Raw genomic sequence first — 9,353 nt, 5'->3', positions numbered from 1 at the left:
CCCGCGTCTCCTGCATCGGCAGGCGGACTCTCAAGCACTGCGCCACCAGGGAAGCCCCACACCTCTTGACTTCTTGCTTTCAGGCACCTCCACAACCCGTTCCCAAAGTACTTTTCCAACTTTTTCTGCCACTATCCCCCTTCATGAACTTCTGCTCCAGGAAAACGAATCTGTTCCTATGTTTATAAAACACACTTTGCTAATGTAAAAACCTTTGCTAGAGTGATGGATGGCATCTCTTCGTCACTGTTGAAGTTTTAGTTACCATACAGAGTCCCCCCTCTTCTTTGAGGTCTTCCTGGTCACTCAGGCAGGAATACCGTGTTCCTTCTCAGAACCACTGTTGTGCTGGTCATTTGTGCTTTTGCAGGCAGCTGTGCGGACCTGGGTAGGATATTTGGGGACATGCCTTTGTTAGCCTAATGGGATATTTGCTCCTGATGTCAAAGGCCAGCTCTTTTCCACCTCTGCATCTCCTGCAGGACCTGAGGACCTCCAGTGAAGTGGAATGCCTCATTCACTGGGTATATTAAAGATATTCATGCATGTGATATTAATACAGGGAAATTCAATAACCTGTTCTGACGTAGATTTTTTTTCCAGTTTCCCTTTGTATTTATATTGCTTTGCTCTTATAAGATTTTGTGAAAATGAATGCATTACTGAAAAACTGCCCACTCTCTTGTTTAAATATAATGACCTCTTAGTAACAAATTTGCAAGTGGAAAAATGGATCTTAAACTTTTGGTGAGGACTAGGGGCATTGTTCTGGTGGAGGAGTGCCCCTTCATTGCCTTTGGGTGGGTTGGCCTTTGGCAAGTGACTGAAGAGTTTACGGAAGGTTGTTGGACATGGGGGGAGGGGGAGGGAGTTGAGAAGGGGAGAAGCAGTGAACAGAGCCTGGGCCATTGGTTTCAGGTAGAACAAGGGTGCCAAAACCTGCACTAAGCAGACTTCTAGGAAATCTGGGTCCCTTGATCACTTAAACATTGTGTAAATTATCTCCCGGACACAGGCAGAGCTTTGTTATCCAAAACACTTGAAATTAGTTGTGATCTTAAGGTAATTACAGTGCTGAGTCACGGCCCAAGTCAGTAATGAATTCCCTCCAATTACATAGTGGGGCAGAGATAGGAAAGACATTTTATCTCAGAATAATCCTCCTTTCCAAAGATTTCCATAGCACTTTTTTCCCTTCAGTGAAGGAAGTGATTTGTTTTAAATAGTATAGTCTTGTTCAAATTTCCCTATGTAGGTACAGAAAACTTATTCTCCCAAAACTTTCCTTGGCCTTCCCTCTAGTGAAAGTGTAAAGTAGTGTGGGGAGAAGGACGTAGGAGCCCTGAGTTGGGATCCTGCCTCAGTTCTTTGCTAGCTTTGTAACCTTGATCAACTTATTTCTCTAAACATCAGATTCTGTGTCTCTGAAATGGGAATGATAATAAGACTATAGGGTTGTTAAAGGTTGAATGCAGTCATAGTCATCATTATTTTATGAGATTGGTGGAGGGCTGGTGGGAGAAGGACAAAAAATGGTACAATAAGCTTAACTTCTTACAGGTAATTGAGAGAGAAATTATAGCAGCAATGTCAGCTTGAGTGAAGGCTGTGTTCTAAGTGATTCTGTGTTCCTTAAGGGAAATTATTTCCACTGTTTAATTCTTCGCAGAATAACGGGACCACTGAGCATCAGGTGGAATCTTTCATAAGGAAAAAACTGGAGTCGCTGTTAAAAGAATCTCAAATTCGAGACAAGGAAGATCCTGATAGTTTCACAGTGAGGGCACTACTGAAGGCCACGCATGAAGGCTTAAATGCACACCTGAAGCAGGTATACATTTCCCTCTTGTACTTGTCCTTCAACAGGAAAAATAAAGCACCTCATGCTTTGTTTCTGATCATTTGTCATTTGTGGAAGGCTTCTCCAGTTTCTTCCATTTCTATCCTTATATTGCTGGAAAAATGAGAATCCCCTCCTGAAAAATGGACAGAAATAGTGAATAATAGATTGAAGTGCATGGGTGGGTGTAGAAATGATTCATATGCTCCTTCACTGGCACCCTCAGGACAAAGCCCAGTGCCCCTGCATTCATCTTCCCCACTTGTGCTCAGGTGAGCGTGGGGACTCATTCAGGCAGCCTCCATGCCCTGTTGATCACACCTTCTATATATGTGTTTGTCTGTCCACTTCTTCTCCATGGCTGTGTCCTAATTCAGGCCAATGTTAACTCTCACTTAGACTTCTCTTGCCCTCTTTAAATCTAACCTTCACTCTGAAATGAGCATGATGTTATAAAAATGCAAATCTGATCGTGTCACTCCACTGTTCAAAATTTTTCAGTGGCTTCCTGTTACGCTTGGGATAAATTACAAACTAACTGGGCTTTCAAGGAACTGCATAATTCCATCCTTGCCTACCTCTCCTGTCTCAGATCTCCCCATTTTCCCTGTCATACCACCACCCACGACGTCACACCAGCCACAACCATCTAAATGCCATGGTCTTCCTCACATTCCATTTCCTCTGCCTGGAACACTCCATTTCCACATCTACTCTAGCTAACCCCTACTTAGGCTTTTAAATTCCAGCATCCATGTGGTATTCTAAATGAGTCCTGCCTTGACCCCTAGGTTAGGCTAGCTATCCCTTTTATATTGTTGATGGTAGCCTGTTATATCTTCTTTTTTCAAGAAGTTGTTTTTTTTTTTCCCTACGCATTTGCATTTATTTGTTCAATATCTGTCTTCTCAACTAGACTGTAGATTCTGTGAAGACAGGAACCATGTCAGTCTTGATAACCATTGTTTTCCTGACTTGTATAGTGCCTGGGCCTTAGTATGACCTTCATATATAGTTGCTGAGTGAATGAATGGTTTGGGCTCTGGCTGAGGTTTTTATTCTGCTTTCTAATAAAAATATCATAAATGGGCAAGGAAGAGGGATAGTGGGTTTGCTGATGTTATCATGGCAGAACATTGAGGGCATTTATTCTGGACCAGAGGAGATCCATGTGGTCCCTGGCTTAGCTGATAGCAGCTTCCCCTGCTACTGCCACATATCCTCCAGGGCTCAGAGCTCCCCAGGCAGAGGGAAGATCATCACTTTTGGATCTGAGCAACCACTCAGCTTTGGTGGTTACTTTCTAGACTCTACAGAAGTCCAGCCATTCAAACACCTGGCTGTTTCTCAGGTCTGTTTAGTTTCCAAACATAGAAAACCTAATTCAAAATGGCTTAAATAATGAAGAAAGGCGTTGGGTTAGGTAAGTGGCAAGTTCATTTGCAGAGTGGCCTTCAAGGTGGGCTTAATTCAGAGGCTCAGCAGGGTCATCAAAGACCTGTCTTTCTGTTCTACCTACCACGTGATTAGCATCATCCCATGTAGGTTCCGCTCTCCTGGTGGTTGCAGGGTGACTGCCAACAGGCCCCTGAGCTATGTGTTTCGTGGTCCAAGTACAGAGAGAGTGAGACAGTGTATGTGCCTCATCCAACAAACCAGAGCTTGTGCTCAGCTCTGGTTGGGCATCTTAGCTCATGTGCCCACCCCTGAGTTGATCCCCGTGGTGGCCTTGCATATGTGTCCTTCTTGGAACAGTAATTTGGCAAGGGCGTAGGATACCATTGGCTTGCTGATGCCACTGAGAACTTACCCCTGGGACTGGCACCAAGGTCTGCCCCTCTGAAAATGCATTCTGCCCCTGCATGCTGGAGGGGCAGAATGGAATGTTGGGAGACAACCAAAATGTCAGTTACAGGATTACTGCCCTTACAGTTTATCATACAATTTTGAATTTTCTTGAACATTTCTATAAATACCAGTTAGCCTCTCCCTTTCCTCCCTGACCCTCCAACCTCTTAGTTTAAACCACACAAATGTCTGTAAAATCACATTCGGTTAACCCGGCTTGATTTCTGCTTCTTGTCCCTGGTGAGCTCTCTTTGGCTAATCTGGGCCAGTCACTTCCCCTTATGCTTTTGGAGAAGTCTTTGCTTGCTCCATCCTAGATCATTCCAACTGGAAAGACAACAGCAGGTCTTGGGGATTTTTGAAGAAACAAATCAAGCCCATCTTTCTTTTTATGGAAGAGATCCTAATGGTAATTTCCCCATCGGGTAAGATGGTAAGGGACTTCAAATTTCAGAGATGTAGTAGGACAAAACTCCTCCTCCTTTTTCTTATTTTTTACTCTCCCTTAAACCTGGGTGACTGCAAGAATGTATCAGACTTGCAGAAAGTAAATGGAGCCTGCAACTTTAAGAAACTGGACTATGAAGTGTTAAGGTTTTTAACCCTGCTGTTGTGTTAGTTTTTAAAGTATGGTTTTGGTTCAGTGGCAAGCAAAGACAAGTTACTGTAGAGACAAGTCCATCTGTGTCAGATACATATGCACATGTAGAGCCAAGGCTGAGAATGTGCTGTGGGGTTCAGGACAGCTCATCACTTCAGCTCCCTTCCCTCCTGGATCGTCACACAGCAGTGCAGTACTGTGTGCTACTGGTGCCAGCTTTTTCCTGGAGATCTCCAAAGTAAAATAAAAATGAAATTCTCATCCTTCATGCTGGAAGAACTTAGTAGAAGAATGCCTGCCTTCTTTAGAGTTCTGAATTTACTTCTTTGTTTACATCCCAGCTACAGCCATCTGGGTAGTCTTAATTATTCCTTACCTGAACTTTTGCACCTCTCCTGCTGTCCCGCTCCCTCCAGTCTCTCATTTATACCACTACCATAGCGATATTTCAGAAACATGCATCTGATCACATCATTCTCCTATTTTAAACCATTCAAATGCTCTTCACAGTTTGGAGGATAAAGCTCAAATTGAAAGCTATAGCCCAAAAGATCCTTTCTCCATCATCTGACCCCAGCTCTGATTTGTCCATTAATGTGCGTGTGTACAGTACAAATACACAACACAACCCCTGGCTTTCTTTGTTTCCCGGAAAGTGCCATGTTCCTGGCACTTGGCCTTTGTGTTTGCTTTCTCCTTGCACACTTCCTCTTCCTCACTTCACGTAGATAATGTCTACCTGTCTTCTGGCTTCAGCTTTTGTAACATGTCCCCTTAGAAGTCCTCCTCGATACTCAAGTCTAGGTAGATGGCCTTCCCGTGCCCTCAGGCAGTACCCTGAACTTTCCCCATCATAGTCTTATTATAGTGTGTTATGATCATTTATCTCCATCATAAGAGTGCAAGCCCGGGGAGGACAAAGTCTACATCTCTCTTGCTTGCTGTCTCCCTTGTATTCATGTTGAGTTCCTAGCACAGTGTTTGATCCATGGATTCAATGAAAGATGCAATGCTGATGCTCAAGGAGAGGTCAAGTTGGGGAGAGATATCTGTGTGCATTCCTCTGGTACATAAAGAAGGAGTGTAGAGTGGGGGAGGGAGAGAAAGCCAGAGAGGAGACAGAACTACACAGAATCCCTGTTTTATCACCAACTAGCTTTGTAACTTTGGGCCTATTATCTAACTTCACTATACTTCTGTTTTTCTTATCTGCAAAACTAGGATTTTAATTATACTTATCTCCAGGGATGGTTGTATATATTAAGTGAGAATATATGTAATACACTTAGCATAATCCTTGGGGCATAGCAGGTGCCTATTAAAATGGATGACCTTATACCTCAACTTGCCTGGGGCAACCTCGCTTTATACCTATTGTCCCAGCGTAATTATTAAAGGTGCCTGATTTCACTCTTTTTTTTAAAATAAATTTATTTATTTTATCTATTTATTTTTGGCTGCGTTGGGTCTTCGTTGCTGCTAGCGGTCTTTCTCTAGTTGTGGTGAGCAGGGGCTACTCTTGGTTGCGGTGCGCAGGCTTCTCATTGTGGTGACTTCTCTTGTTGTGGAGTGTGGGTTGTAGGTGCTCGGGCTTCAGTAGTTGTGGCACGCGGGCTCAGTAGTTGTGGCTCACGGGCTCTAGAGCACAGGCTCAGTAGTTGTGGTGCATGGGCTTAGTTGCTCCAGGGCATGTGGGATCTTCCCGGACCAGGGCTCGAACCCATGTCCCCTGCATTGGCAGGTGGATTCTTAACCAGTGAGCCACCAGGGAAGTCCCCATTTCACTCCTAAGAGTCCTGTTTCGGACAATAGATGACATGGTCTCCCTACTAATAGATGAGCTACTACAACTGGAGAGGAACTCAGAGGTTAATTGGTCCGTTCCTCCCCCATGTCACAGGTAAGAGGACTGAGGTCAAGAGGTGGGTGTTTACCCCAGAGGAGCAAGTCTTTAGCACAGAGTGTATGCTGGAATCTCCTATGTTTTGCTTCACCTATTAATCCCTCTCTTTCCATCTGATTCTGAGTCCCAGGGTATTTCTTATGTGTTCAGCTTCTGTTTCCCATCAATGTATTGATGTATATAATTTCCTGCTTAGACTTAAATCCGTCAGAGAGACTCTCATTCACCTTAAAACACCGTTTCACTTCTCTGTTCTTCAGATTGAATAAGCCTAGTTCTGTAAAACTTTTGTAATAGGTTAAAAATGATCTTTTAAATCACCTTAAAAAAAAAGAGAGAGAGATGGGGGACCTGAGGCTACATGGTGGCAGAACTGGGTCTCCTAACTTGAAGAGCAGTGTTACTTCTATTACCATATCTTACTACTTTCTTAATTCTAGGGTTTTTGAATAGTTAATGATCAGCTTTAATTGATCTTCAAAGGCAGTCAATGTATATAAACCAGTCAACTAAAATTACCCTGTAAACCTGCCACCCACCCTCCTCCAGTATTTTCTGAACTGCCTTTTCCCCAACCCAGTTCTCACTGTTCCCCCTCCCCATCACACATTGCATCTTTGATTAGTTTCTATGGATATATGTATATATATGCTCTTCCTGACCTTTGGATTTCAGGTGGTTTTGCTCACCTACATTTATTCCATTTATGAGATTATCTCTGTCTGGCTGAAAGTCCTGGGAGGGCGGGGCCTATTGGTCTCCTCTTACATCATGTAATTAGCAGTGAATCACCTAATACATATTTTTAGGGATGACAATTGGAAAAAGAGTCTAAACCCTTTTAGCAGAGTGGTCTTTTTTTTTTTTCTGTCCCCTAGAGTAAAGAGATCTCTAGCCTGAAAAATTAATTCACATGAGGAGGAATTCAGAATCTACAATACATCTTTCCTGTGCTCACCACAGAGGGAATGATTTTAATGAACAGATAAGCTCTGCTACAGTTTACTTAAAGAAAAACAATCTTATTGCCTCATAGATATACTTGGATTTTATTTGTTTTTAATGTTTCCAAATTCTAAATAGTAATTAAGTGATCAGTCTGATTAGTTTTTTTTAGTCAACTGAATTGGCTGTTAATGACTTGTGGCCATTTTTCAAAATTAAATCTACTTTTAACTGAAGATGATTTATTCCCCCTCAGGGCATTGAAAAGAATACATCCTGTGCTGTAGAGAGCCTTGTGAACAGGCACTAGAGAGGCCTGCACACCTGGGCATTATTGAGAGGTCCTTGACCCCAGCTTTGGGGAGCTGTTGGCAGCTGCCATCTCCTGGTGGTGCCCAGGTCTCTCTGTGCAGCATCCCCCCTCTCTCAAGGCAGACACAGCCGCCTTCAGGGAAGTGGAGGGTAGAGCAGGAGGAAATGAGCAGGACCTGCCGGCTGCCCACCTAGAGATGGAAGGAGAGAGGGACTCCATGCCCTTCCACCAGAACTAAGGAGAAAACAAAAGCAAAGAAGAAAAATAGTCATATTATGCTTTATTTACTCAGCATCCAGATGTGAAGGAAAGTGGAAAGAAAACACATGGACGATCCCTCATGACCAACTTCGGAAAACATAAGGTACGAATTAAGGAAGATAAGTGTGCATAATTCAGGTAATTTAAAGAGTCTAGAAGGTGACAGGAGACTATCATCATGACCTTGGAATAACTGCAGATTTCTCAAATAGGACCCCAGAAAAGGAAAAAGTTGATAATTAAACTATTTGATAATTTAAGAACTCCTGTTCATCAGAAGTATCAAAGAGCAAATAGCATACTGGGAAAGAATATTTTCAATATTCTGTACAAGTCCACAGAGTATTTCTTTCCTGAATATACAAAGAATTCCTATAAATCAATAAAGAAGGCACACTAATTTTTAAAAAAAAAAGCAAAAGGCTTAAATGAACTTCACAACAGAAGATATCCAAGTGGCTAATATGGAAAAGGTTCTCCCCCTTATCAGTCCTCTGGGAAATGCAAACTTAAATGATGATGAGATTCCGTGTATACCCACCACAACAGCAAACATAAAGAGACTGACAACAGCATGTGTTAGTGAGGATGCTGGGCGACTTGAACTCTCATCAACTGCTAATGGGAACCTGCCTTTGTGCAGCTACTTCCACACACTGTTTCACAACTAAAGTACCAACTAAAGCCACTCTATGAACCATGTCTTATCAGTTCCATTGTTAGGTGTGTGTCATGAGACAAACAACGATATTTACAGGGGCATTAGTTGCAATACTACAAACAGGAGACAGTTCAAACGTCCATCAGCATTAGAAAGAATAAAAATTGTGGCGTATTCACATAAGGGAATATTTATCAGCAATGAGAATGACAAAATTACAACTACATGCAATAGTGTGATCTTTGTAAACATGACATTGAGCAAAAGAAGCCAGACCCAAGAGAGTACATACAGTTTGAATCCATTTATATGAAGCTCAAAAACAGGCAAAAAAAAAAAATCTATGGGATAAAAGTCAGGATAGTAGTTACCTTTGGGGAGAAGGTGATGACCAAACGGGAGAATCTGAAGGCTTTGGGGCAGATAATATTCCATTTCCTCATTTGGGTGGTTTCACTTTGTGGAAAGCCATCATGCTGTACACTTACGATTCCTGTGCTTTTCTAAGTGTATGCTTTACCTTCAATAAAAAGGTAAAACATGTTAAACAAGAAGTCAATTATTGGGTGATGAACTTTATGCATGAGGTTTCTCCAAGGCCATTTCTTGTACTTTAATTAATGTTGTATCTGGAATTTCCTGCCCCATCAATAGGATAATTTATTGAAAGGTTGGACAAAATAGCCATAATAAACTGAAAACAACCAAAATGTTCTCCCATAAAGACTGCTTAAGTAAATCATGATTCATTCACACAATGGACAATTATGCAGCCATTAAAAGATGATCACTCTGGGCTTCCCTGGTGGCGCAGTTGTTGAGAGTCGGCCTGCCAATGCAGGGGACACGGGTTCGTGCTCTGGTCGGGGAAGATCCCACATGCCGCGGAGCAGCTGGGCCTGTGAGCCATGGCTGCTGAGCCTGCGCGTCCGGAGCCTGTGCTCCGCAGCAGGAGAGGCCACAACAGTGAGGCCCATGTAC

General features: G+C 42.7%; 1 protein-coding gene across 1 annotated transcript in view; it reads left to right on the top strand.

Moving 5' to 3' along the window:
- Positions 1-9,353, top strand: part of PLCH1 (phospholipase C eta 1) — a 110,578-nt gene that overhangs the window by 70,123 nt on the left and 31,102 nt on the right. Inside the window, 2 exon segments of the mRNA XM_007457643.1 lie at positions 1,670-1,831; positions 7,743-7,814. Coding sequence (XP_007457705.1) covers positions 1,670-1,831; positions 7,743-7,814 — 234 coding nt within the window.

Source organism: Lipotes vexillifer, unplaced genomic scaffold (assembly GCF_000442215.2).
Source record: "Lipotes vexillifer unplaced genomic scaffold, Lipotes_vexillifer_v1.1 scaffold897, whole genome shotgun sequence".
Classification (NCBI taxonomy): Eukaryota; Metazoa; Chordata; class Mammalia; order Artiodactyla; family Lipotidae; genus Lipotes; species Lipotes vexillifer.
This window is presented reverse-complemented; position numbering and strand designations above follow the sequence as displayed.